The sequence below is a fragment of the Erinaceus europaeus genome, chromosome 7, assembly GCF_950295315.1.
Source record: "Erinaceus europaeus chromosome 7, mEriEur2.1, whole genome shotgun sequence".
Taxonomy (NCBI): Eukaryota; Metazoa; Chordata; class Mammalia; order Eulipotyphla; family Erinaceidae; genus Erinaceus; species Erinaceus europaeus.
In genome coordinates, this window is record NC_080168.1 from 52,616,381 (window position 1) to 52,642,784 (window position 26,404).

The window sequence follows — 26,404 nt, forward strand, 5'->3', positions numbered from 1 at the left end:
GTTTCACTAGGAGCTCCTTTTTTTTTCAGTGATTTGGAAAACAAAACAAAACACAGCCTCCTGGGTCAGAACCCCATGAAACTGGAATCACTCTTTCTTACAAAGGAAGAAGTGGATTCACTCTTTCTTCCAGCTAGTGAGGCTGGCACCTACCTTGGTCTTGACATTGGAGGGAATCCAACCTACTCACCACAGTGAATAATTTTAGGATGGGTCAATTATTCATATCATAACCAAGCCTGCTTTTTTTTCTCTCTCCTTTCAGCAGAAAATATCAAAAACTTTCCCCTTTGGACTGACCAATAATATTTGTTCTGTTTTGTGGAGAGAATGGATATAGAGCCCTGTGGTCCTTTAACTCATTGAAATCATTCCTGCCCAAAGTCCTTATCCCTGACCTTCCCAGTCAGGCATACGCCAAAGAGCATTGTTTCTGTCATCTATGACTGAAAATACACAGACAATTATAGGTAATGTATTTCTAACGTGCCACAGGAGTGAGTTTTAAAATAGCCAGTATTTCCTTGGAAGGAAAGGGAGGAAATAAAATGTGCTTCATAGGCTCAAGTTCTTGAAAATCCCCACGATAGAACTTCTTTTAAAAAATCATAGGGTTCTAGTGTAAGGAAAGCAACACTAAGTGGTGAAATACATTTATAACTATAAGCTCACAAAAATGAAATGAATTTAATGCTGAGTGAGTGAGTGTAGTGTTATTCTAAGTTTCAGTATAGTATATATTGTAATTAACTTTTATGCAGCAATTCTTCACAACATTTCTTCACTTAACGTGGTCCATGGGTTCTTGGAACCTGATTTTAAGCACAACAACGTATAATGAAAGCAGACCCTTAAAGAACACCTCTTTGTTCAAAATAAGTTAGTATTTCTTCCTCTCTCTTTTCTTATTATGAGCTATAACAAAGTGATGTTATTCCGTGATTGGTTGTGTCTTCTTCTTGCTTGCTATGAAGTATTAAGTTTATTGATTTTATACACTTCCAATTAAGTAGTTGTAAATTTTTTTCTTTATTGCATACTAAGACATGTTAAGTCTAGGCCTCCTTCCAAATAGTTTATACTTTCTAGATTTTATAACTCTTGGGTCTTTTGGTTCCTAGATCCAAGATTCTTCCAATGAGGCAGATAATCTGGATGCTTAGATGGAAAATGCTTCAGATAACACTCGTAATTATTTCCCCATGTCTTTCTCTGTCCCTGGGTTAAATAATTTTCACTCTTCCTTTGGAAACTTTAAGCTAAGGAACAAATCACCATCCTCTCTAGGAAGAATTTGGCCATGACGCCTCCTTGCAAGGTCTGGAATGCTTCTTTATTCTCATCATGGTGTAAATTGCAGAAGTCTCTGTTACTACTTTGATATTATTGAGGTTGTTAAGCAATTGAACTATCCATAAGCTACTGGGAGGATCTGAATATTAGTTTCCTTGGGGTCACTAGAAATTATTATACATCTATTTCCCATTCATAGTCTTCTCCTCCTCCTCCTTTTTTGTTTCTTCTCATTTTTTCAAATTTTTTGCCACAAAGATTACTGCTGGTGCTCACTGGCAGCATCACAATCACCATTCCTAGCAGCTATTGACTACCTATCTTTCCCTCTCCCTCTTCTCCTCCCTCTCCCCCTCCCCTCCCATGCCTCTCCCTTCCCCTCCCTTCCATAGAACAGAGGGACAGGGAGACTAAGAGGGAGAGAGAGAAAGACCTGAAGCACTGCTTCACTGCTCATGAAGCTTCCCCCTTGCAGGTGGGGACTGTGGCCTTTCTCTATTCTTTAGATGTGTTTCTGCTCAGTTTGAGTGAGCGATAGCCACTTCCCTCAATCACTCTAAACCAAGCCCTGTCAGATAAAGTAATGATTACAAAAGCTGGATAAGGGTAGGAGACTGGCACACTTTAATAATGGCCCATTTGGTCACTACCAGGCAACCCCATCAACTGAGGCCCTAGTCAGGGAATGCTGGGATTCCCACACAGATATGATGGACCTAGACCATAGACAGATCCCTCTTTCCAACATAACTGGTCATATATATATCAGGAACAACATCATCAACTCTTCTGTGGGCCTCCACAGGGCCTTGCCCTCAATGTGGAGCTGTAATAATTGTAGAAACAGTCCCACTCTCTGAAGGGAGGTCAACATATTCTGCTACTTGAAGAAGACTGGTCCTGAAAGGAGTGCAGCCTAGAATGATTGTTGAATGACCATGGAATGCTAGTTCAGACCAGTGTGTATGCAGAGGTTGCACAGGCTCCTGTACTAAGTATGAATAGACATGGGTCCTAGGTCAGATTGATAGGGTTTACAGTTACAGTTATTTATATACCTTTCCTATATTTGGGAGCTACTCTCCGTGATCCAGCTTTCTAGTTCTATTACCAACTCTGACACCATCTTTACAGACAATACTTTTAGCCCACCTGCATGCCAAAATGCAAAATGCAAATTTAGTAGCCATGGGTCCCTTGGAATATACCTAAAATAGACTTCCTAGCTTCCACCAACGTTAAGACACCAAATTTCATCTGCTATACGCATTCTTACCTTTAGGTACCTGTTTAGTAGACAATTTGTTCTGCTTTAGTATTAATACTCTTCAGCCATCAAGTTGTAGATGCCACCATGACGTCAACCTGACTTCCCTGGGCAGTCGATATCATCAATGAGTCCTGGAACCCCACCTCCCCAGAGCCCTACCCAACTAGGGAAAGATAGAAAGAGGCTGGGGGTATGGATCCACCTGTCAACATCCATGTCCGGTAGAGAAGCAGTTACAGAAGTCAGACCTCCCACCTTCTGCATCCTATAGTGTCAAGCTGCGCCGTGAAGAAGAGAGAGGAGATCCGGAGCAAAGAGGGAACAACAATCTTTATTTGTGCTGGCACCTCAGAGTTGGGTGAGAGAGAAGCAGCTTGGGCCACATGGAGGTAGCAAAAATGGCCACCTCATGCAGCAACCTTCCCTGCATCTAACCAGTGAAGTGAAGGGCTGGCAAGAAAGAGGTGCGGAAGAAGAAGGGCTTTTATGGGAGTAGCTCTTGCAAGAATGGGAAGTGGGAGGAGTAACCATAGCACTCCAGGGTAGGATGATAACTCTCGTGAGAATGGGAAGGGGAAGGAGTAACCAAGGCACTGCAACTATTGCGGGGAATAGACAATGCCCTGAGGGCACAACATGGTGGAACAGGCACTCCGAGAATGTCCCAACTCTTGCAGGAACTAGCAATAGCCTGAGGGGACAACATGGCAGATGTGACTACATCTGCATAATTTCCCAGCATCTCCCCCTTTCCTTTTATCTAATGGCCACAGTATAGGAAATTTAGAGTGGAGCAGGCTTAAATGTTTTTAAGGAATGCCGTGCTCAGGTGGGAAGATGTAGAACGTTTTTAGGGGGCGGGAAGACTTACATGGCCGCCAATCTTGTGAGATTATGTGTCCCCCCTGTGCTCAACCCCTCTGTAGAGAGAGATACTTACCTGGAGGGACTCATCTCATAAGTTAAGCTCTGCCAGGCCCCACCATCTCCTCACAATTTTTCTACATCTTTCCCTATCTTTCTATCTAGTCATCGCATTAAGATGGGTCAATATCTGTAAAAGACTCCCATCTGTGACTGAGGAATAGTGGTGTAGGAGTGAGCAGAAACCTTTTGGGCATAAACCTGAATGATCTAACAAAACAGGAAGGGACAAGTAGGAGAGTAGTAAAAGCCAGTGTGATGTCAAGGGAAGGATTGGTGCGCAAAGGAACATCCCCTGTCTTGGGGGGGGGCAAGGGCTCATAATGAGGCAGTGTTTCCTGCCTCAAAGTGCAGGACCTGTAGGTGGGACGGCATGGCCCGCCAAGTAGAGGGGCTGTTTGGCATTGTATAGTCCTCAAGGCAACAGTCTGTAAAGTCTATGAACTACTCAGGGTCAGTCTATGAAAAACCAGCAGCATGAAGGGAAGGAAGCTGCTGTAAAATTGTATAAAGTGTCCAAAGGGTATACCAGCAAGTCTGATAGAAGTCTCAGTCCAAAGTAGGCAACTAGGGGGAGAAATGGCAGGGGATGAAACACTGCATGAGGAAGGTCAGCCGCTGGAATTCCACTTTTCTGTAGAGAGTGAGCTGGAACCACCAAAATGTGACAGGCAAAGAAGAAGCAGGAAAGGGAGACAGGCAGTAAAAAAATTCTGTCCTTGGAGTCTGTGAATCAGGTTCTTCAGATCGCGTCAGGTGACATCTAGGGTTTTGGGGTGTGTGCCACTGTAGTCGTACCATCTAGTGGGTGACATCAGGGTGTGCAGGGGTCCAGATTGTTTTTCCCGGGATTCCTGTGAAAGAAACACAAACAATCTGCTTCTCGTGGTTAGCAGAGCATCTGATTTGAATTTTTTTTATATAAAAAGAGGTTTGGTGCCTTAGCCAACTGAGTATCTGGGGATGTATCTTTCCTATTTATTATTATTACTATTATTATTATTTTATTTTTTTACTTAATTGAGCCTAGGCATATGGCGGGCCTTCTCAACAGCCATTTGTCTTTGGGGGTAGTAAGAGATGTCCGTGGCATGGGTGATGTTATAAAGAGAAATATCTTTAAATTGTTGACTGACAAAGGCAGGCCTATAGTGGCAAGACAAGATACATCAGTTAAGTGTAGAAGAATATGTGAATGTTGTTAATTCACATAAGTTGTATATGGAGGAACTTTTTATAATTTAATACCTTACCATATGAACAGATGATTCTTCTTATGAAGGGTTGATAGCTGTAATCACTTGTGAAAAAAATAAAACTTGTAACAAGTTAGAGGTTTACTATAATTGATACCTCAATGATTATAATTGGTTTAAATATCTTTATGATTTAGTTTAAAGGCCATCTAATGTTACCTCTCATAGCAGTCCCTACAGCAGGGTCTTCAGACCAATTTTAGTTAAAATATATATTTTGATTTTTTAACTTTTTACTTTGGACTATAAACAGACTCAGGTTACTTAGAGAGTTAACGCATGCTAGTGACAATGGTTTTAACAATTACAGTGCCAGATTGATGCCAGATCTGTTGTGGATTAATTTCCACAAGATAGTTTACAAGGCACTTTTGGGGGCCCTCCAAAAGCGCCCTGTATAGAGAATTTGCATTTTAGTTTTGGGGATATATTGTCACATTGAATATTTAGACTTTACCTTAAATAGTTAGTTACTTTTAGCAAATTAATTTCACCTTGCTTGGTAATAATGTAGCTTCAAGGTTACACTTTTAACCATTAAGTTAGTATTTACCAAACTTGAAATACACCTATAAACATTTAGTTATAACACACAGGAGGAAAAAAACTTTTGTTATAAAAACATGTAATTTTAAAAACAAATTTATATCTGTCTTTACTCACACAGTTTAAGACTAAGCACTTTACATATATACAAAGACATATATAAAAATCAAAAGATAGAAAAAAATTTTTTTGGAATGTTTCTGGATGTCTCCAGAAACTGGCTGCATCCAGCATTTTTATATAAAGTCAATTAAGTTTTAGAGTACTCTGAGAAGATGGGTAATACAAAAATTTTTGGTCATTCAACACACTCACTCACAAATCACAACTGGCCAGTCATAACATAAGACATCCAGAGAAGGGGTAGGAGAGAGGGCTCTGTGAGCCAGATTTTCCAGATTCTGCCATGTCGTATTATGGGTCCTGGATGTATCCTGCATCTGGTCCTCTTGTTGTATTTCTTGTTCTTCAGGGATAGCAGTGCCATCATGCGGGTATTGTCGGACATGGCGGGCAGGAACCCAGATAGGTTTAGAGCAATTCTGTGGGAAAACGCATGCGAAACCCCTCCCCATGGTCAATAGGGGGTCAGGCCCTTTACAAATTTTGTCGGTGGGTCTTTCCATTTGACCTTAATAGCTGGGAGGGTAGATGGTGTTTGCCAGTGAAGAATAATAGGAGGTAGGTCAAAGTTTTTATAAATATTAAAGAGATTTAATGTAGTTAAGACTTTTGCTAGCTGGATATTGGGGGTACATTCCTCCTTTATCTTTATTTAATTGAGCCATAGGGATTTGATGGGCCCTATCGACAATCCCTTGTCCCTGTGGATTATAGGGAATGTCTGTGGTATGAGTAATGTTCCAGAAGGAACAAAAATCTTTAAATTGTTTGCTGGTAAATGCAGATCCATTGTCAGTTTTCAGTTGAAGAGGTAAGCCCATCACAGCAAAACAGGAGAGCATATGGCTTATAAGCTTTTTAGAGCTTTCTCCCATCTGAGCTGTCACCCACATAAATTTAGAAAAGCTATCAATTGAGACAAACACATATTTTTGTTTGCCAAAGTTTGGTATGTGGGTAACATCGATTTGCCAAAGAGCATTGGCTTTTAAGCCTTGGGGGTTAAGCCCAAGAGTTTAAATAGCAGGTGTTTTTATGAGACTTGAACAGGAAGAACATGTAGCAAGGATATGTTTCCACTGTAGTAAAGGAACATCAAGAAATTGAGCTCGAAGGTCTTTAAGATTAACATGGGTTAGGGAATGAAAGTCAGCAGGATCAGAGACAGAGACTAGGAGAGTTCCTGTGGAGGCAAGACGGTCAGCTGCAGCATTCCCTTCGGACAGGGAACCAGGAAGAGGGCTGTGGGAACGAAGGTGTTGAATATACAGTGGTTGGGTTCAAGAACAGAGCGTAGAGGCAATTTGAATCAAGAGAGGGGAAAGTGGGTTGTCATCAATTCTCACATAAGAACAAGCAAGCCATGGAAGTAAGTTAACAGTATACACACTGTCAGAAAAAAGGTTGAAGGATTCTGGTACCACTTTTAATGCAAGGAAAGCAGCATAAAGTTCTTTGTACTGAGGGGAATTCTCAGGAAGCTCAGTAAAGAGAGGTTTAGGGGATTGTTTGTCTGGGTAATATATAAGAGCAGCAGCTCCCTTTATTCCACCATCAGTGAAGACTGTAGGAGCAGAGGGGATGGTATCTCGAAAGAAAAGTTTAGGTACTAGTAGAGGCAAAAGAGGTAAAGAAACTATACATTTATTAGAAGGAAAATGGTCATCTATTTGTCCTGGAAACCCCACGAATCTTATGGCAAAGCAGGAATGATGGTGTATAAGCCACTCTGTATCTGTGAGAGAAAAGGGCAGAATAATTAAATCTGGTTCTTTCCCCAAGACCTGCACAGACCTATTTCTTCCTTGGCGAACCATGTATGCTAACGTGTCTATCTCAGTGAGGAATCTTGGAGCTCCACCTACTGGCGTGTGAAGCCACTCGAGAACCCCATGGTTCTGCCACGATGCCCCTACTACTGTGGGGATGGAGTTAAAGATTAGAAGGTTTACTGAAGAGGAAGGGGAGAATCGAACAAGGTGCATGTCCTGGAGGGCCTGGTTAACCCTTTCCAGTGACAAAGAGGCCTCGGGAGTTAACCTACATTTTGAGGAGGGCTGTTTGTTTCCTTTTAACAGGTCATACAGTGGTTGGAGGCAGCTAGTAGGCAGATAAAGATACTGCCTAAGCCAATTTAAATTTCCAAGAAAACTTTGTAAAGAAGCAAGAGTGAGGTTAGAAGGAAAAGTAACACTAGGTTTTAAGGGACGAATTTGCATTAGAGAAATCTCTGAACCTAAGAAAGATATTGGAGGAATTAGCTGTATCTTCTCAGGAGCTACATTAAGGCCGCTTTTCTTTAAGGCAGGAATGAGGAAATCACGTAGGGCACAGAGATCTGTATCGGATTCTCCCTATATTAACATGTCATCCATGTAGTGAAAAACATTAAGGCCCTTATGAATATATGGGAAAAGGGCAGATTTAACAGCCTCTTGACAAATTGTAGGATTATGGCCATGCCCTGGGGCAGTACCACCCATTCAAATCTATCGGCAGGGCTAGCATTATTAATAGAAGGAACAGAGAAGGCAAAACATTTACAATCTTGTGGATGCAAGGGAATAGAGAAAAAACAATCTTGTATATCAACAGCTATGATTGGAATTCCCATGGGAATTTGCAGAAGCAAGAGGCAAACCCCTTTGGGGGGAGCCCCAGACCTGCATGGTTTTATTTACCGCATGGAGATCTTGGAGGAGCTGCCATTTTCCTGAGCACTTTTTAATCACAAAGACAGGAGTATTCCATGGGCTTCTGGAATGACCAATGTGTCCCAAGGACAACTGCTCTCGGACGAGCTCTTTTAAAATTTCTAGCTTATCCCTAGGCAAAGGCCACTGTTCCACCCAGTTAGTATTGAGGGTGCTGATTACATCTAGGCTCGCAGGAGCGGGTGTTACGCTCTGCAGAGGCATCTCTGGATATCCTAACATCAAGACATTCCAGAAGATCCATCCCCAGTAGGTTGGTGCTAATATCAGCTACCAAATGTGTCCAGTAGTCCCTTTAGGGTCTTCCCACATGAGCGAATCTCGTGTTAGGAAGGCTTAGGTCAACCCTCCAACTCCGTGTAAATGGGGTCCTGGGAGGAGTTCCCAATTTGGGGGAATCTCTGCTTGCCTTCAGATTGTCTTTTCTGCCCCCGTGTCAATCAGACATTTAAAAGGAATATTGCCAGTCCTTACTGTCATAATAGGATGACCTCGTTCTAAAACAGGAGTGGTCCACAAAATCTCAGGCCCCGAATTTGTACCATTCATGGGCGTGCCATCTTTATGAAACTTAGACCAACAATCTCTTCCAATGAAAACCTTTCTGACATCTAGGACAAGGTGTTCGTGGCCTCTGGATCCCTGACTGAAGGCGGGGTTGCCCTAACTGGAGGCGTGGTTGCCCTGACTGGAGGCGTGGTTGCCCAGACTGGAGGCATGGTCGCACCTTATCTGGACATTGGTTACGCGAGTGCCCTTGGTGACCGCACTGAAAGTAGGCCCTGTTTTGATTATGTGGGATAGCTACATAAGCCTGCGTCATAATGAGTGCCCCATAAGAGCCTGGTCTAAGTTCCTGTGTCGCTAAAATCCAATTATCTCGGTGTTGGTGTTTAAGACTAAGGCATGCCTGATGGAATTCTGTAATCATGCCATCCCAGACAATAGAACGCAGGAGGAGAGAACGGACTTCAGGATTATAAATCTTTCTCTGTAAGGTTGACCGCACCCTGGAAATGAAGTCAGCTAAGGATTCATCGGTTTTTTGGTGAAAGGAGTTAATGGGGACTGAGGCCTCTCCTGTGGATGGGATTAACCTCTCCCATGCTTGTGGTGTGCAGATGCGTACCTGTTCAAAATAACCAGTTGGAAACTTGGCTTCTGCCTGCTGAGTTCCAGTTTCAAACTCTCCTGCTCCAAACAATGCATTAAAATTCCATTCTAGCTGTTTGTGACTATTTTTCTGGGATTGTTTTGAGCATTCATCACGATAGCATACCTCCCATTCAGGTAGAGGGGGTCTGGGAGTGCAGCACGAGCTAAGTCCCTCCAATCTTGGGGGTTATTAATGTGCTGGAAAAAGCCTCGTAAAATGGACTTGGTTCATGGGAACTCGTCCTCCTTCACTGCCTGCCTGAGTTCTCTGAGTTCTTTGGAGGAGTATGGATACCACACCTGAGGGTTTTGTCTATTGGGGGCCACATTTACCGGAAAGGTGTGGACTTGGTTTGATGACGTGGGGGAAGGAGTCACGGAAGTGGAAGCTGCTGGGGTGGTGGCTGTCAGAGCTGCTGGAAGAGAACTCTTGGGGCAAACTGTAGAGGAATTAGGGTGGTTAAGCGCTGAGAACATTTCTTTTAACTTTTGTATCTCAGCCTCAAGGTCTCTTAATGATGAGGTATCGGTGGGGGGAGAAGTCATGGATATGGAAGCTGCTGGGGTGGCGGTTGTCAGAGCTGCTGAAAGAGAACTCTTGGGGCAAACTGTAGAGGAATTAGGGTGGTTAAGCGCTGAAAACATCTTTTAACTCTTGTATCTCAGCCTCAAGGTCTCTTAATGATGAGGTATCAGCAGAAGGCTTAGGGTGTTTAAGCACCGAGAACATATCCTTTAACTCTTGTATCTCAGCCTCAAGGTCTCTTTACCTTTTGGCAGGATGCCTTATACATATCCTGAGAGTTGCAAACATAGCCAAGAGAACCCACGGTGCAGCTCCAATTAAAGCGTCTCTGAGATAGCCTGTCCCATGAGAAAAGAATAGAATGTCTGGGATGCCTCCTCATAAAGCGAAAAAAATCCCATGGTGGGGGGAAACGTGGGGTCGCAGAGTCAGGCAGCTGCCACTTACCTGTGTCTGGGTGGCTTTTCTGACTTCAGGCTGGGCCACCCAGCAGGGTGTGAGTGCAGGACACATTGGGCACCAGGTGTCAAGCTGTGCCATGGAGAAGAGAGAGAGGAGATCCAGAGCGAAGAGGGAACAACAATCTTTATTTGAGCTGGCACCTCAGAGTTGGGTGAGAGAGAAGCAGCTTGGGCCACGTGGAGGTAGCAAAAATGGCCACCTCATGCAGCAACCTTCAGCGTCTAACCACTGAAGTGAAGGGCCGGTGAGAGAGAGGTGTGAAAGAAGAAGGGCTTTTATGGGAGTAGCTCTCGCAAGAATGGGAAGGGGGAGGAGTAACCATAGCACTCCAGGGTAGGATAATAACTCTCGTGAGAATGGGAAGGGGGAGGAGTAACCAAAGCACTGCAATTATTGCGGGGAATAGACAATGCCCTGAGGGCACAACATGGTGGAACAGGCGCTCCGAGAATGTCCCAACTCTTGCGGGAACTAGCAATAGCCTGAGGGGACAACATGGCAGATATGATTGCATCTGCACAATTTTCCAGCACTATAGAGATCTTTGGTTCATACTTGCAGTGGGATAAAGAATAGGGAAACTGCCAATGGAGTGGGTGGGATATGTCACTCTGGTGGTGGGAATTGTGTGGAACTATATGTAACCTTACCCCACAATCTTGTCAGTCATGTTTAAATTACTAATACAAATGATAATAAACAAGTAAATATTGCTTATATGTAATAAATTAATGCTAAGGAAATTTCAATACAGTATATTATAGATACAAAACTAAGCTGCAAAGATAGATGTTGCATGATGCTAGCCTAAGTCCTTTATATCAGTTAAATAAGTATTATTATAAAGTGGGAGGTGTGAAACTTCATTAAAAACTCAGTTTTATCTCCTTTGAAATAGCATGGTCAATCATGTTGAGTGAGACAAGCTAGAAAGAGAAAGACCAATACCAGATGATCTCAATCATAGATGGAGCTTACGAACAAGGAATAGTAAGAGTAAACATAAGGTGAAACTTTGACTGGGTGTGGCATATTGCACCAATGCAAAGGACTCTGGGAATGGAGAGAGATGGACAAGATGAAGAGACACTGGGATCCTATTGAGTCTCCTAGACACCAGGTTGTACCAGTGTGTTATAGATTATATTGTAAACCAGTGTGTATTTGGTAATGTTTTTTACATGTGTTGCCTCAATTCAGAAATTTATATACAATAGTAAGTTTTCAGAACAAACAACCAAAAAACTCATTTTCATCCAACCTCTAGGAACTATACAGATCACTCAGGCACCTTTTTTTAGGGTTTTTTTTCTTTAAGGGGGGTAGTTAATGGTTTATGTTCAACACTAAAGTACAGTAGTTTGTAAATGTGTAACATTTCTGTGTTCCACATAAGGATTCAACTCTCTCTAGGTCTTCCTATGCCATCATGTTCCAGGACCTGAACCCTCCCCCCACCCCAGAGTCTTTTACTTTGGTGCCATACAACAAATCCAGTTCAAGTTCTGCTTTCTGTTTTTCAGCTTCTTTTATTATTATTATTATTGGTGATTTAATAATGTTTGACATGATTGTGGAAAAAGGGGTATGATTCACACAGTTCCCACTACCAGAGTGACATTTCCCACCCACTCCATTGGAAGCTTCCCTATTCTTTATCCCTCTGGGAGTATGGACCTAAGAACTTTATGGGGTGCAGAGGTGGGAGATCTGAACTCATCTCATATTCATCTTTTTCTTTCTAACTTATCTCACTTAGCATGATTTCTTCAATCTCTATCCAAGATGAGGTAAAGAAAGTGAATTCACCATTTTAATTTATTTTATTTTTTATTTTGCATTTATTTATTTTTCCCTCTAGGGTTATTGCTGGGGCTCAGTGTCTGCACCATCAATCCACTGCTCCTGGAGGCCATTTTTCCCCCTTTTGTTGCCCTTGTTGTTGTAGCCTTGTTGTGGTTATTATTGTTATTGTTGATATCATTCATTGTTGTATAGGACAGAGAGAAATGGAGAGAGAAGGGGAAGACAGATAGTGGGAGAGAAAGATAGACACCTGCAGACCTGCTTTATTGCTTGTGAAATGACCCCCTTCCTGGTAGGGTTGAACTGGGATCTTTGTGTGGTCCTTGCACTTTGTACCACTGCTCAGGGTCTGAAATCACCATTTTTATTAGCTGAGTAGTATTCCATTGTGTATATATACCTCAGCTTACTCAGCCACTCATCCGTTGTTGGATACCTGGGTTGCTTCCAGGTTTTGGCTATTACAAATTGTGCTGCTGTGAACATAGGTATACACAGATTTTTTGGGATGTGTGTTTTTGGCTACTTAGGATATATCCCCAGGAGAGGAATTGCAGGATCATAGGGTAGATCCACTTCTAGGGTTCTCCAGACTACTCTCTACAGGAGTTGGACCACTTTACATTCCCACCAGCAGTGCAAAAGGCTTCCTTTGTCCTCACAACCTCTCCAGCATTTGTTGCTGATACCTTTTCTGGTGTATGACATTCTCACAGGAGTGAAGTGGTATCTCAGTGTTGTCTTTATTTGCATTTCTCTGACAATCAATGACTTGGAGCATATTCTGTATAAGTACCACTCGCTAACAGATTGAGCCACTGGAGCTCCTACTTGGAGCATTTTCTCCATATGTTTGTTGGCCTTTTGGATCTCTTCTGTGGTAAATATTCACACCATCTCTCCATTTTTGGATGGGGTCATTTGTTTTCTTGTTGCTGAGTTTGATAATCTCTTTCTATATTTGGTTATTAGCCTCTTGTCTGACATGGCATGTAAAGATCTTCTCCCATTCTGTAAGGGGTCTCTTTGTTTGGGTGGTGATTTCTTTTCCTTTGCAGAAGCTTTTTAATTTGATGTAGTCTCATTGGTTTATTTTTGTTTAGTCTTCTTTGTAATTTGATTTGTATCATTGAAGATGACTTTAAAATATAGATGGAAAATTTTTCTGCCAATACTTTCCTCTAGGTATTTGATAGTTTCTGGTCTAACATCTAAGTCCTTGATCCATTTGGAAGTTACTTTTGTGTTTGGTGAAATATAGTGGTTCAGTTCATTCTTCTGCATGTTTCAACCCAATTTTTCCAACACCACTTGTTGGAGAGACTCTCTTCTCTACATTTAACAGTCTGGGCATCTTTGTCAAAGATTAGATGTCCATAGGTGTAGGGGCTTACTTCCAGGGTCTCAGTTCTAATCCACTGGTCAATGTGTATATTTATGTTTCAGCACTACACAGTTTTGATGACAATAGAAACATAATTTAATAAAGGCTGTATAGATGGTTAAGTCTGCATTTTAATATTGAAGTTCTTTTAAAAATATTTTCATTAGCCACCTACACCAAAGTCCAACAGAATTGGTAAAGTGAATTTGAAAATTCAAGTTGTAGGTGTTATCATTTGACCTGAAACAAAGGCTGAGTAGATCAATGAAAGTTAACACACAGAATGAGCTGAATGACACTTTATTTTTTATGAGGAGGACTATTATATGACTAATTTGACTATGTTAGCTGGGTTTGTTGTATGCTTGTAGAGATTTAAATAGTGTACACAATGAAAATGTGACAGATTCAGAGCTTCTCTTTTTTTTATTGTTGTTACTGATGTCATTGTTGTTGGATAGGACAGAGAGAAATGGAGAGAGGAGGGAAAGACAGAGGGGGAGAGAAAGATAGACACCTGCAGACCTGCTTCACCGCTTGTGAAGTGACTGCTCCTGCAGGTGGGGAGCCGGGGGCTCAAACCGGGATCCTTCCGCCAGTCCTTGCACTTCAGAGCTGCTCTTTAATTTACAAAATTTTCCATGATATTCCTCCCTCCCTCCCTCTTTCTTTCTTCTATAATTCTTTGTTTCCTTCCCAGTACTAAAAATGAGCAGGCGGCATTACTTTATGATGCGATATAGTATAGAAAATGTGTTTGCAAGTTGAATTTTTATTTAAAAAAACATGTTAACTTTTTTGGAGGAGAATTTTAAAGAGGATTGTGTAGTAATTTTATTTAATTTATTTATTATTTTTTATTTATAAAAAGGAAACATTGACTTTTAAGTAAACCACAGGATAAGAGGGGTACAACTCCACACAAGTCCCACCACCAGAACTCCGTATCCCCTCCCCTCCTCTGATAGCTTTCTTATTCTTTATCCCTCTGGAAGTATGGACCCAAGATCATTGTGGGATGCAGAAGGTGGAAGGTCTGGCTTCTGTAATTGCTTCCCCGCTGAAGATGGATGTTGACAGGTCGATCTATACTCCCAGCCTGTCTCTCTTTCCCTAGTGAAGGGCTCTGGGGAATTGGGGCTTCGGGACACAATGGTGGGGTTGTCTGTCCAGGGAAGTCTGGTTGGCATCATGGTAGCATCTGGAACCTGGTGGCTGAAGAGAGAGTTAACATATAAGCTGTTGTAGTTTACACCATTTATTGTAATTTAACTTAAAAAGGGTTTGGTGGGGGCTGCTAAGGTGTGTGTGAAAAGATTCACAGCAGGGAGCTGGGAACTGGTTTAAACAAAACAGGGTTTGTTAGGGTGAAACAGGTGAAAGGCAAAATAAGCAATTATCATCAAGGGTTAAGAGTACACTAGGTCCATAAAGTCTGAGTATAGTTATCAAAAGTTTAGTCCTATAAGTTAAACAATTATCAGCTCTGATAAAGGTTGTTCATGGCTGTAGAGGCCTGACGTCTCTGGACAGTCTGGAGTGAAGCATGCTGAGGTGGTACTCGTGCGTTGATTAGGTTGGGATCAGTAGATGCATTATTATTTGGTATGAATTGAGAGAAGCATGCAGGAAAGTGAACCCCACCCTAGAGATTCCAGGACTGGGGGAAATATAGGCTCTATAGAAGCAGGAGGTTCCTGCTGTCTTAGGGTTTAAGAAGGCAATAGATAAGTTATTGCTATAATCATATTATTTAGCAATTGGGTTAACTTTGAAAAATCCCTTTGTTAGGATTTGCTGTATCATGTGTAGTAATTTAAAAAAGTGGTTTCTTTTATACATTGATTTCCTTACATTTCAACCTTTAAATAGTATAAAAAAGATCTGTGTTCCATTCCCACCCAGAATATTTTATTACTTTGTTATAAGATGGGGGTATTGTATTAAGTTATTTGTAAGAACACATCTATCTAAAATTTCAAGATTCTAATTTATTTTTTTAGTAGTGAAATTTGTTCTGATAAGGAATTACGATTCCAATAGATGTTAATATATATGGAAGCTGTATCATCCAATATTATAGCTACTAGATACATGTGGCTGTTAAGTTTCTACAATATGGTTTATTCAGATTGAGCTGTTTGTGCAAAGTAAGCAGTGGAGTACAAAGACTTTGTACAATGAACTGTGAAGTACTTCTTTATTTTACCACTAGTTTTATTGTTGGGCTTGACTTCTGCACTAATCTAAAGTGACAAAAGAATCTCCCTAAAGAGCAAAGAACTATTTATCATGGTTATATTAATGAATATATATCTTTATTGTTGATGTGGAAGAGATTCTTTGGAGATAATATGAACACACTATGGGGGCTGGGCAGTGGAGCACCCAGTTCAAGGAACGCATTACCTGAGGAAGGACCTGGCTCCAAGCTCCCAATCCCCACTTAGAGGGGGGAACTTCACAAGTAGTGAAGCAGTATTTCAGGTATCTTTCTTTCTCTTTTCCTCTGTGCAGACACTGGGCCCCAGCCATAATCCTGGTGGCAAGCAAACAGACAAATGAAAACACTACATCCTCAGTATAGTTCACTGGATACTGGTCCTGCCAAACACATCTCTCTAGCTAAACTATTTAGGCAGCACTGTGATACTAAATTCTTCTTACTGATTCACAACATTTGTTACCATATGAAAGCTGAAGTATTCCTGCTATAATGAAATGTGATTAAACTATATTAACCTACTTAGGTTTTCCAAATTCATTTGAAACAGTCTGTAAACTCTTGAAAGTTACTTAGGGAAATGCTGTTGGATTAGAAAAATTTTTATCTATCATGTTTATAGACATTGCTGAAACTAATTTCTCATAAATTAATTGTACTTGCTTATGTGTATGTGTTGCTTTCTAAAAAGTATTTTCCCTTTTGAGTCTGTGTGGTGGTGCACCTGGTTACATGCACACTTTACCATGCACAAGGACCTGGGTTTAGGCCCTTGCTCCCCACCTGCAGAAGCCAAGCTTCAGGCACAGTGAAGCTGGTTTACAGGTGTCTTATCTTTTTTTCTCCCTCTTGGCCTCTCCCTCCTCTTTCAAATTCTCTCTGTCCTGTCAAGTAAAATAAGCCTCAGGAAGAAAAAGAAAGATTGGTCTGTTTATGTTTTGTACTTCTTCCTGATACAGTTTAGGAAGGTTATGTGTTTCTAGAAACTTCCATTTCTTCCATGTTCTCTATCTAGGCACAAACTTTGCATGATACTTTGGATTTCTGTGATATCTGTTGTGATATCTCCCCTTTCATTTACAAATAAACAGAAGTTGAGAAAGAAGAACAGGAAGGGAAATGCAAAGCAGAACTTGGACTGTATTTGGAGTATTGCAACAAAGCAAAAGACTGAGGTGGAGGAAGGGTAGATTTTAAGCTCATTTGCAGAGGGACTGGTATAGGTGCATAGATCTGTGGTGGTGGGGACCATGTTAATCTGTACTCATACTAGTGTATTAAATTAATTAATTAATTTGAAAAAGAAGTCATTAAAATTATTTTCTCTATTATTTACAATTTTTCTTCTTTCATTTCTTTAGGCTATTTGAAATATCATGATAGGTGTGCTTGTATTTTCAACAATTCTTTTAAAAATTCTGTTTTGCCCTATTCTTCAAAGGGGATTATGTTAAAGGGTGTGTACCTCAAGGGTTTCAGGGCTGGAGGACTGGAATATTTTTTTAATATCATTTTATTAGAGAAATAATGGTTAACAAGATAGTTAGCACATGAGTGCAATTCCTTATCTCCCTGTGATAGATATCTGCAAGACACTCCCCAGACCAACATAATTTCTCCTCTACACTGTACACTGGTTGCTCACCCCCCCAGTAAACCCTCCCACCCTGGAATATTTTGATGATATGTAGAAGGAGAGAAGAGTGGAGATGCTGTTGAAATAAATGCTCTTTTAGAAATATTATGTTTCATGTATTTTTCAGCAAGGAAAATACTGTTACAGGTTAAATCAACCACTATGGACCAGCTGAGGAGGTTACATATGATTTATGACTTTGTTTTCCAGGTAAATTGCATTCAGCATTCCAAAAAGCCAATTTACAAGCAAATGTTAGGATTATAAATTGTAAGATTGACTCAGAAGCTCAGAGAATAGAAACAGTCAGTACCCTTTATTTGTTTCCATGCTCTACATTTTTTTCCTTCAGTAATTCCTTTGTTTCCTCCAAACAGAACAAAAATTTTTATGATACTGTTGATAGTGTCTCCTAAATCATATAGAATTACCAAGAAGGTATCATCAAGAACTTCCCTACATTACTAAACAATTTTTCATTCATAAAAATATTTCATCAGAGGCTAAACCAAGTTATTTTCTCCTTTTGTGAAACATATAAAGGGTAGATGGACAAATGCATATGCGCTCACTCTCAAATTCAGACAGTCCAAATATTAATTCATAGTTAATAAGGAAAAAGTTAAATGGTTTTGGATTCATAAGAAAATAAAATAATACATCCTTTTGCTATGAATCCATGTTGACTGCAGTATTTCAGGCAGAGCATTGGAGTGGTATGTGGCATGGAGAATGGAAATAAAGCTGGAATTTTAAAATACAGATTGATACTTTATTAAGATTGGAAACAATGCAAATTGAAAACGTATCCTGAGATGTTAAGCTCTATTTATGTATTTATACCAGAGCACCATTCAACTGTTTATTCTTGGTACCAGGGACTGAACTTGGGACTCCCTGCATAGAAGGCCTGTGCACTGTCCCTGCCTTATCTCTCTCTCCTTGAATTATTCACTTTAATTACATTTGAAAGGAAGGGTTTCTTTCACTTGTCCTTCTTGCCACATACCCAGGTGAAAGATAGTTTTTTTTTAAGATCAGAATTTTGAGATATAACTTATATCCAATAATAAACCAATGTTAATTTTAGAAAATGTATATAGTCACATATGGCTACAACAACAATTATGATATAGGTTATTTCTGTCAGCTTAGAAAAGTCCTTGATCTCTTCTTTGGTTCATTCTTACTTATTATTATCAGTCTCTGGTGAGCATAAATCTATCTTGATTATTTTTCTTTTCATAAATAATTATGTGTGTTCAGTCTTTTTTCATATGTGTGTGTGTATATATATCTATATATCTATATATCTATATATCTATATATCTATATCTATATCTATATCTGTATCTATATCTATATCTATATCTATCTATCTATCTATATATATATGTCTCCAGGGTTATTGCTGGGCCTCGGTGCCTGCAGTATTAAGTCTTTTAAAAATAGTTTTATTGAGGAGATGTTGATATACAAGATTGTTGTTGTCATAAGGGTACAGTCCCCAAGGTAGGTGCTGGCACAACTCACCTTCTACCAGACCTTCACCCTCCATCACCATAGGTCACTGGGTCTCTAAACCCCTCCCACACCTCCTGTGTCCTCCTCTCTGCGTCCCATGGTCTGCCACAGTAGAGGACAGTCCACTGAGGCTTTAGCAGGTATTTTTCCTTGCTCTGCTTCTTATTTAGGTCCCATCTACGAATGAGATTGTCCAGTATACAAGCAATCTGATCTTATGTGTCTGGCTTCGTTTATATACCATGATGCCTTGAGAATCATCTAGAAGTTTATGTTCAGTAGTATTATATGGTATAGCTACACCTTAGTTTGTTTATTCATTTACCCATTGATGGAAAAATTGATTTGTCAAATTGTTGACTATGTTGATCAAAGTTACTACAAATATTAGCAGATAGGTACCTATGTGGACATACATTTTCATTTGTTTTAGGGCATGTTTAGAACTGGGGTTCTTCAGTTGTATGTTAGACATATATTTAGCTTTATAATGAATTGCCTGTTGTCTGTCAAAATGGTGGCACTTTGGGAGTCGGGCGGTAGCACAGTGGGTTAAGCACAGGTGACAGAAAGTGCAAGGACAGGATCCTGGTTTGAGCCTCCCGGCTCCCCACCTACAGGGGGGTCGCTTCACAGGTGGTGAAGCAGGTCTGCAGGTGTCTTTCTCTCCCCCTCTGTGTCTTCCCCTCCTCTCTCCATTTCTCTCTGTCCTATCCAACAACAATGTCATCAATAACAAGAACAGTAATAACCACAACAACAATAAAACAACAAGGGCAACAAAAGGGAATAAATAAATAAATAAATAAATAAAATTTTTAAAAAATGGTGGCACTTTTTGCACTCCCAGAGGCAAAACATGAACATTTCCAGTTGTAGATATCCTCACCCACAAATATTATCAGACATCTTTCTAGTGTAATCACCTGCTATTTGTATATGTTCTTGGTTAATTATATATTCAAAATATTTGCCAAGATTAGTTGCCTCACCATTGAGGTCTAAGAGTTCTTTATATATGCTAGACATAAACCCCCCCACCCATGCAAAGGCAGAAACCACAAGCAGTGGAGTCGTATTGTGGTTTCTGTCTCTCCTTTCTTCTGTCTCTCTCTTGGTCATACATTCTTGGCAACACATTTCACTCTAGTTGTAGCTTGCTGTAGAGTTTTCATAGTCTGTCGTTTTTAGTTCACTGGGGCTTAATACCTATACATGACTCCATCATTCCTAATGGCCATGTTTTCTTTTTCTTTTGTGATAGAGACAGAGAGAAATATAGGAGGAGTAGAGAGAGAGAGAAAATGAGATACCTGCAGCACTGTGCCACTGCTCCTGAAGTCCTTCCTCTTGGCACATATTGATATATATTTGTCCAGAATTATATGTTGAAAAGACTCTTCTTGGGGGCCAGGCAGTGGCATACCTGGTTAAGTGCACATTGTACTAAGGGGCTTGAATTCAGACACTTACATGTGGTGGTGTGTGAATTCTACTAGGCATTCCACTAAATGACCCCTTCACAGTCTTCTAAAATGAGAAAATTAATTTTTTTTATAAGGATTGTGTTCTAAGTAATCTTTGCATAGCTCAAGACCATGTTTTCCTGCCTATTTTCTTGTGGGAGTTTTCTAATTTAAGTTCATAGTTAGGCCAGTAATTTATTTGGATTTCATATATGATGTGAAGTAAAAATTGGCAATTATTTATTGTGCATATTGACATACATTTGTCCAGAATTATTTGTTGAAAAGACTCTTCTGGGGGACCGGGCAGTGACACACTGTACTCACGTGTTAAGTGCAAAAAGTACTAAGCACAAAGACCCAGGTATGGATCCAGGTTTGAGTCCCTGGCTCCCCACCTATAGCAGAGGTGCTTCACAAGTGATGAAGCAGGTCTGGAGGGTGTCTACCTTTCTTTCTCCCTCTTTACATCCCCCTCTTCTCTTAGTTTTCCTCTGTTCTATCCAAAAATAAAACAAATTAAAAAAAAGAGGAAAAGTGGCTGCCTGAAGTGGTGGATTGGTTGTGTTGGCACCAAGACCCAGCAATAACCCGGGAGGCAGAAACAAACAAACAAAAAGACTTCATATTGGATTATCTAGCTACCTTTTTCAAAAAATCAATTGATCATATAAGTGTGGTTTTACGGCTGACTTCCTGTTCATTCTATAAACCATAATAATGCCTTTCACTACGCTAATAATACTTTTTCTTTTTTTTTGCCTCCGGTGTAATTGCTGAGGCTCGGTGTCTGCACTACGAATTCACTGCTTCTGGAGGCCATTCCCCCCCCCCATTTTATTGCCCTTGTTGCTATTGTTGCTGTTGTTATTGGGTAGGGCAAAGAGAAATCAAGAGAGGTGGGGAAGACAGAGGGGAAGATAAAATTAGACACCTGCAGACCTGCTTCGCTGCTTGTGAAGCGACCCCCTCTGCAGGTGGAGAGCCGAGGGCTTGAACTGGGATCCTTATGCTGTGTTTTGTGCCATAGTTTAACCCACTGTGCCACCGCCACGCCCCCATAATGCTCTATCTGAATTAGTCCAACTTTCAGACTAGGTATTTAAATACAAGTAGTGTGAGTTTGTTAATATTTTTCTTCTTTTCAAAAATTATTTTGGTTATTGCAGGTAATTTGTAGCTCAGTATCAGTTTTGCAACCAGTTTATCAGTTTTACAAAAAAAATCCTGCTATAATTTTGATTGGGATTATGTTGAGCCTATAAATTGAACTGGGGAGGATAAAAATCTTAACAAAATTGAGCTTTCCAATCCATGGTCATGACATACTTTTCATCTATTTAGATTTCCTTTAATTTCTTTTGGTAATGCTTTGTAGCTCTCAGAATGCCAATTACCTTACATACTTTGTGACAAATATTACTAAATGGTTTTTTGTTTATAGACACTTCTGTAAGTGCATCTAGAAATTATTTTCATATTTTGCATTACAAGTATGTAGAGATGTAGTTGATTTTTGTATGCAGACTTTATAGGCTCTCATCCTGCTAACCTCATTTTCAGTAGTGTTTGTTTTGTTTGTTAATTCTTTGGGATTTTCCTCACAGATGATCTTGTTATCTGCAAATGAAAGCAATTTATTTCTTCATTCACTAAATTTATTTTACTGTCTAGAATTTGCCCTTGTTCATTTCATTGTGAAAGTTGTAACACACACACACACACACACACACACACACACTCACACACACACATATTTATTCTCACTTTTGGTTACCCAGTGCTATTTGTTTGAGACAGAAAAAAACACATTTACCATCTCTACTCTACAATTTGTAATACAGGATAGACAGAGCACAGAAGCTTCCTCGTGTGCTGGAGGCTGGGCTCAAACCTGGATGTGTGCATGTCAAAGCAGTACCAAGTGAGCTCTCTTGCCAAGTTACCCATTTTAAAATACCAGCATTCTAGAGCTTGAATGAACAAACAGAATAGACTGTTAAAAACTGAACACACAAATATGTATATATGTGTGTATACATACACATACTAACTGTAGAATTGCTAACTGTTGCATTTTAAACTTGTTCAGAAAAGATCTCTTATTTTTCTCAGAATCTCCTGAGAAGTTATTAGCTTAAGACAACTTCGTTCAGTTTTACTCCATTTGAATTTGGCCCCATGAATTAACTATTTTTTTTTTTTAATCCTTACAGAAAGCATAGGTTATTTCACTAAAAAAACAAATTTGGATGGCACTCTGCTGAGAACCTGAGACACTATCTATGTAAATACAGTACATAATGTTTAAAAAGAAAAACCTCAAATCAAAGTTTCTTCCCTTAGTTTTGTGAAACATAGGAGTACACATCCAATACATGGAGAAAAAGCCTTTGAATAACAGGAAAAGAAAAACAACAGTCAGCAAATGCTGATAATGAAGTGTGATGTTAACAACCCATCATTATTACTCAAGAACATACAGGCTTCCATCATTAAAAAATGGTTAAAAAAATAACTACTTTGTTTATAACCTTCATTTGTTGGAGAAGCCTGAGGCATGTGAGGCACAACTAATTTCTATTTGTGCAATCCCACCTTCTTCTGTAATTACTAGTTGGGACTCTGCCAGTGGTTCTCTGATTTTTTTTAACAGGTCTGGATTTGTATGCATATGTCTAAGGAGGCTGCTGCTGTTGGTTATTGTGAATTTCACCTTTTTAATATCTGCCCAGGATGACACTCAGGCATTTCACTCTATCTTCTTAGAAAACTGCTCTTAGTAGGAACTGGCTGAACTTCATCCCTAGTTATAGATGTAAGAGAAGGAAAGAGACTAAATCCTAGAAAATGGTAATATTTCTTTTTTTTTTTTCCTGAATGATTTTATTTTGCTTTCCTTTCCCGCCTTGACTAAATGGACATTACTGAAAGTGAAGTACTCCTCAGTTTATCTATTTGGTCCTTTGATTAATAGTTACCTATCCTTACTGTTTTAGAGATACTTTTTTTTTTTTTTTTTTGCTTCCCCCCTCCCCTGGTTCCCCTTAGAGATACTTTTTATATTATGATTTTTTTGGATATTTTTCTTACTTACTTCCATCTTTTCCCTTCCAAATCACACCCACACTCATTACTACTTCCAAATGTTTATTCTCTTTTTCTCATCTCTCTCCTATTCCTGATGGAGTTGGAGTTCAGAGCCCTCTAGTCATCTTCCTCCTATCATCCCCCCTCCCCCAGGAGTATGGACCAAAATTCTTTTTCAGGTGCAGAAGGTCTCGGAGTTCTGGCTTCTGTAATTGAAGAAGCTTATTTTTAATATTTTGTTTAGTGATTAGTCAGCTGTTTAATCCAGTTGCTCCTAAGCTTGCTCATGATAAAAACTTTTCATGTTAGTACAAGAAAGATTGCCAGATATGACGGAATGTGAAAATTATGCCTTTTATTATATTCACATAAAATAATCACACCAAGTTGTCCAAATGCATTGGTGAATTAAAGCCTCCAGCTCTTATAAATTTTTATACATATGTCTATGCATTTATATATATGTAAAATATATGTATTTTCTCCCCTAAAGTAAAGTGCCTAAATCTTAATATATTGAGGGGGGTGGTTAAAAGTGGGGAAAATGAATCATAATGTTTTGTATTAGACTGTACTTTCACAATATAAGAATCTTTTATACACAGTATAATTACTCACTCTTTTCAGAATTCACCTAAGATAATTAATTTATTTATAATACCAATAGAATACACAAGACCTGTTGCTGAGGAGTTATTCTGATGCAGTCTCCACCCCCAGGTTTTACTACGCCCCGCGAAATCCTAGCAGTGCCCCCTTCAACCAATCCTGGCCCTACACGTCATCCCTGGTTGTTGCCCTATAAAAAGCCCCCTCACCCCCGCCCTCTCTCTGGGCTCTCAGCTCTCCCTCTCTGAGGTCTCACTCCCTGCTCTTCCCCCCCCCCCCCCCCCCCCCCCGTGGTCAGGTAGTGGGGACGGCAAGGCTGGCTCCACGTGGTCTGAACCAAACCCCCCCATCCTATAATAAAGATTTGTGTACCCCTTTGCTCTGGAGTCCGCTCTCTTCTCCGTGGTGCAGCCCGACACCAGACCGCCACAACAACAAAGACCAACTAATGAATCAGTGTCTCTTTCTTTCTTTTTAAAATCATTTTCTTACTGTTCTTGGTATACAACGGTCTTAGATTCCCAACAGAATAGTTAAGCTTTGCTCTTTACTTTTCTATCTTTCTTTTTTTTTTTTAGACTTTTGTTTTTTATCTGTGATTTTGAGCAGATAAAATTGGGTGTCTCTAACTCTAAAATGTAAAACACTGCAAGAAAATGTTTGAATTCAAGAACAAAAAAGGATTAAGGAAAGCCCCATGACTTTAGATAATTCAGAAAATCCTCCTTCCAAGTGGAAACTAGGGCTCTATTTCCTGTCCCAGTAGGTTGGCTATTTCTTGGTTCTAACTGTATTTTCTACTACCTTAGATTTTTGACGATAGTCACATGTTGTTTTAAATGACAAGTCAGAAATGCCTCTGAAAAGACTTTAACCTGTTTGAGCAAGGTGAAGATATCTAATAATAGTGTGACATTATAAGCCCAGCAATTTCAGACTCTTGATGATTATGCATTCAAACTGCCTTAGAGTATCCTATCAAGCAGCAAAGGGAACACTTCTCAGCACTGAAATTGAATAAAACACTCAACAACTAACTTGTCAACATACAGAAAGGTGAGAACAATGCAAAACAGAGACATTTCCTAGATTCAGACAAGGAGTGGAGCTTTTGTTTTATTTTTGGAAGGAAAAAAGGAGGTGGGAGAAGGAATGGCACAAGAGTGTTTCCGATAACCCGACCCACATTGTCAGGGCCTCCAAAAGCACAGGGCTCCTAACTGCTGATTTTGGTGAGCATCTTGTTAATAGCTTGCTTGACATGTGTGGTGGAACTGCGTCGCCTTGTCTTGCCCTGGACCATCCTTCTGCGACGTACCTCCCGGCACAGCTCATAGAATATCTCTGTGATATTTCCTTCTCCAGTGCAGGCAGAACACTCATAGAAAGCACATGCTAATTCAGTGGCCAGCTTCTCCCCTTCTTCTGTGCTAACCTGCCTGGAGTGGTCCAAGTCAGCCTTGTTTCCAACCAAGATGAGAGTGACATTCTTGGGCTTTTTTATCTCATCCAGGATGTTCTTAAGGGGTAGCACTTCCTCAAAACTTCCTCGGTCTGTAATGTCATAAACCAGCACAAAACCTTCCCCCCATCGCATGTGTCCTTCCCTCTGAATGGTATCTTCCTGTGAGCAAGGGGAAAGAAAAAGAGACCTGGAAGTCATCCTAACGTCTATAGGTGAAGCCAATGCTAACAGTATTTCCTTAGTTACTTTCCCTTATATTCAGTGATATTAGAATTTCTTGGTATTTTGCCCGTACAAGGTTACCATCTCTGCCTGCTGGGAATTAAAGGATTCCTCAAAGCTATTTTATGGAACTCTTAACTGCATAGATTTTAACTTTCTTCCAATTTCTTTGTCATATCATCAAATCTATAAAGAAATTATATTTTTACTTGAGGACATTGAAGAAATCACCATAATTACAGAACTGGCAAATAGGTAACAGACAGGTAGCCTCGACTTCACATTTTAGAGATAAAAATTTAGGTAAATGGTGGTATTTTCATTTCTGTTCTCTTCAGATGATAGATAGCCTTGGGGGGTTTGAGGGGAAGACAGTGAAAACTTATATGTGTATCAAACTCATTGCCAAGGATTTTTTAAAACATTGTTGTATCCAGATAGCTTTATGTAACTCCAAAAAATGATAGAAACAAACCCATTTGAAGTGATTCCCAAGAGGGCAATCACACCTGCCTAAGAGGGTCACATGAGTAACTTGAAAGTTTATTAATTTCATCAGCTCAAATGAGAAGGAAAAATATATAATGGATTGCAATAATATTTCTTGGATTAAATTTTCTCTCCTCCCTTCCTTCCTTCCTTCCTTCCTTCCTTCCTTCCTTCCTTTTTTTCCCTTTAGAAACAGAGAGGCAGAAACTTTCCATGCAGT

General features: G+C 40.0%; 1 protein-coding gene and 1 long non-coding RNA gene across 3 annotated transcripts in view; one reads left to right on the forward strand and one right to left on the reverse strand.

Annotated features, from left to right (window-relative positions):
* The window catches only part of LOC132539417 (uncharacterized), a 113,394-nt gene that overhangs the window by 63,149 nt on the left and 23,841 nt on the right, over window positions 1-26,404 (forward strand). The gene's annotated exons all lie outside the window — the stretch shown is intronic.
* RERG (RAS like estrogen regulated growth inhibitor) overlaps window positions 23,735-26,404 on the reverse strand; it is a 123,536-nt gene continuing 120,866 nt past the window's right edge. For both annotated transcript variants that reach the window (XM_060194428.1, XM_007533149.3), the window contains 2 exons: window positions 24,451-25,632; window positions 23,735-24,078 (listed from right to left, as the gene is read on the reverse strand). In XM_060194428.1, the coding sequence (XP_060050411.1) occupies window positions 25,225-25,632 (408 nt within the window). In that variant the 3' untranslated portion in view covers window positions 23,735-24,078; window positions 24,451-25,224. The remainder of the gene's footprint in view (window positions 24,079-24,450; window positions 25,633-26,404) is intronic.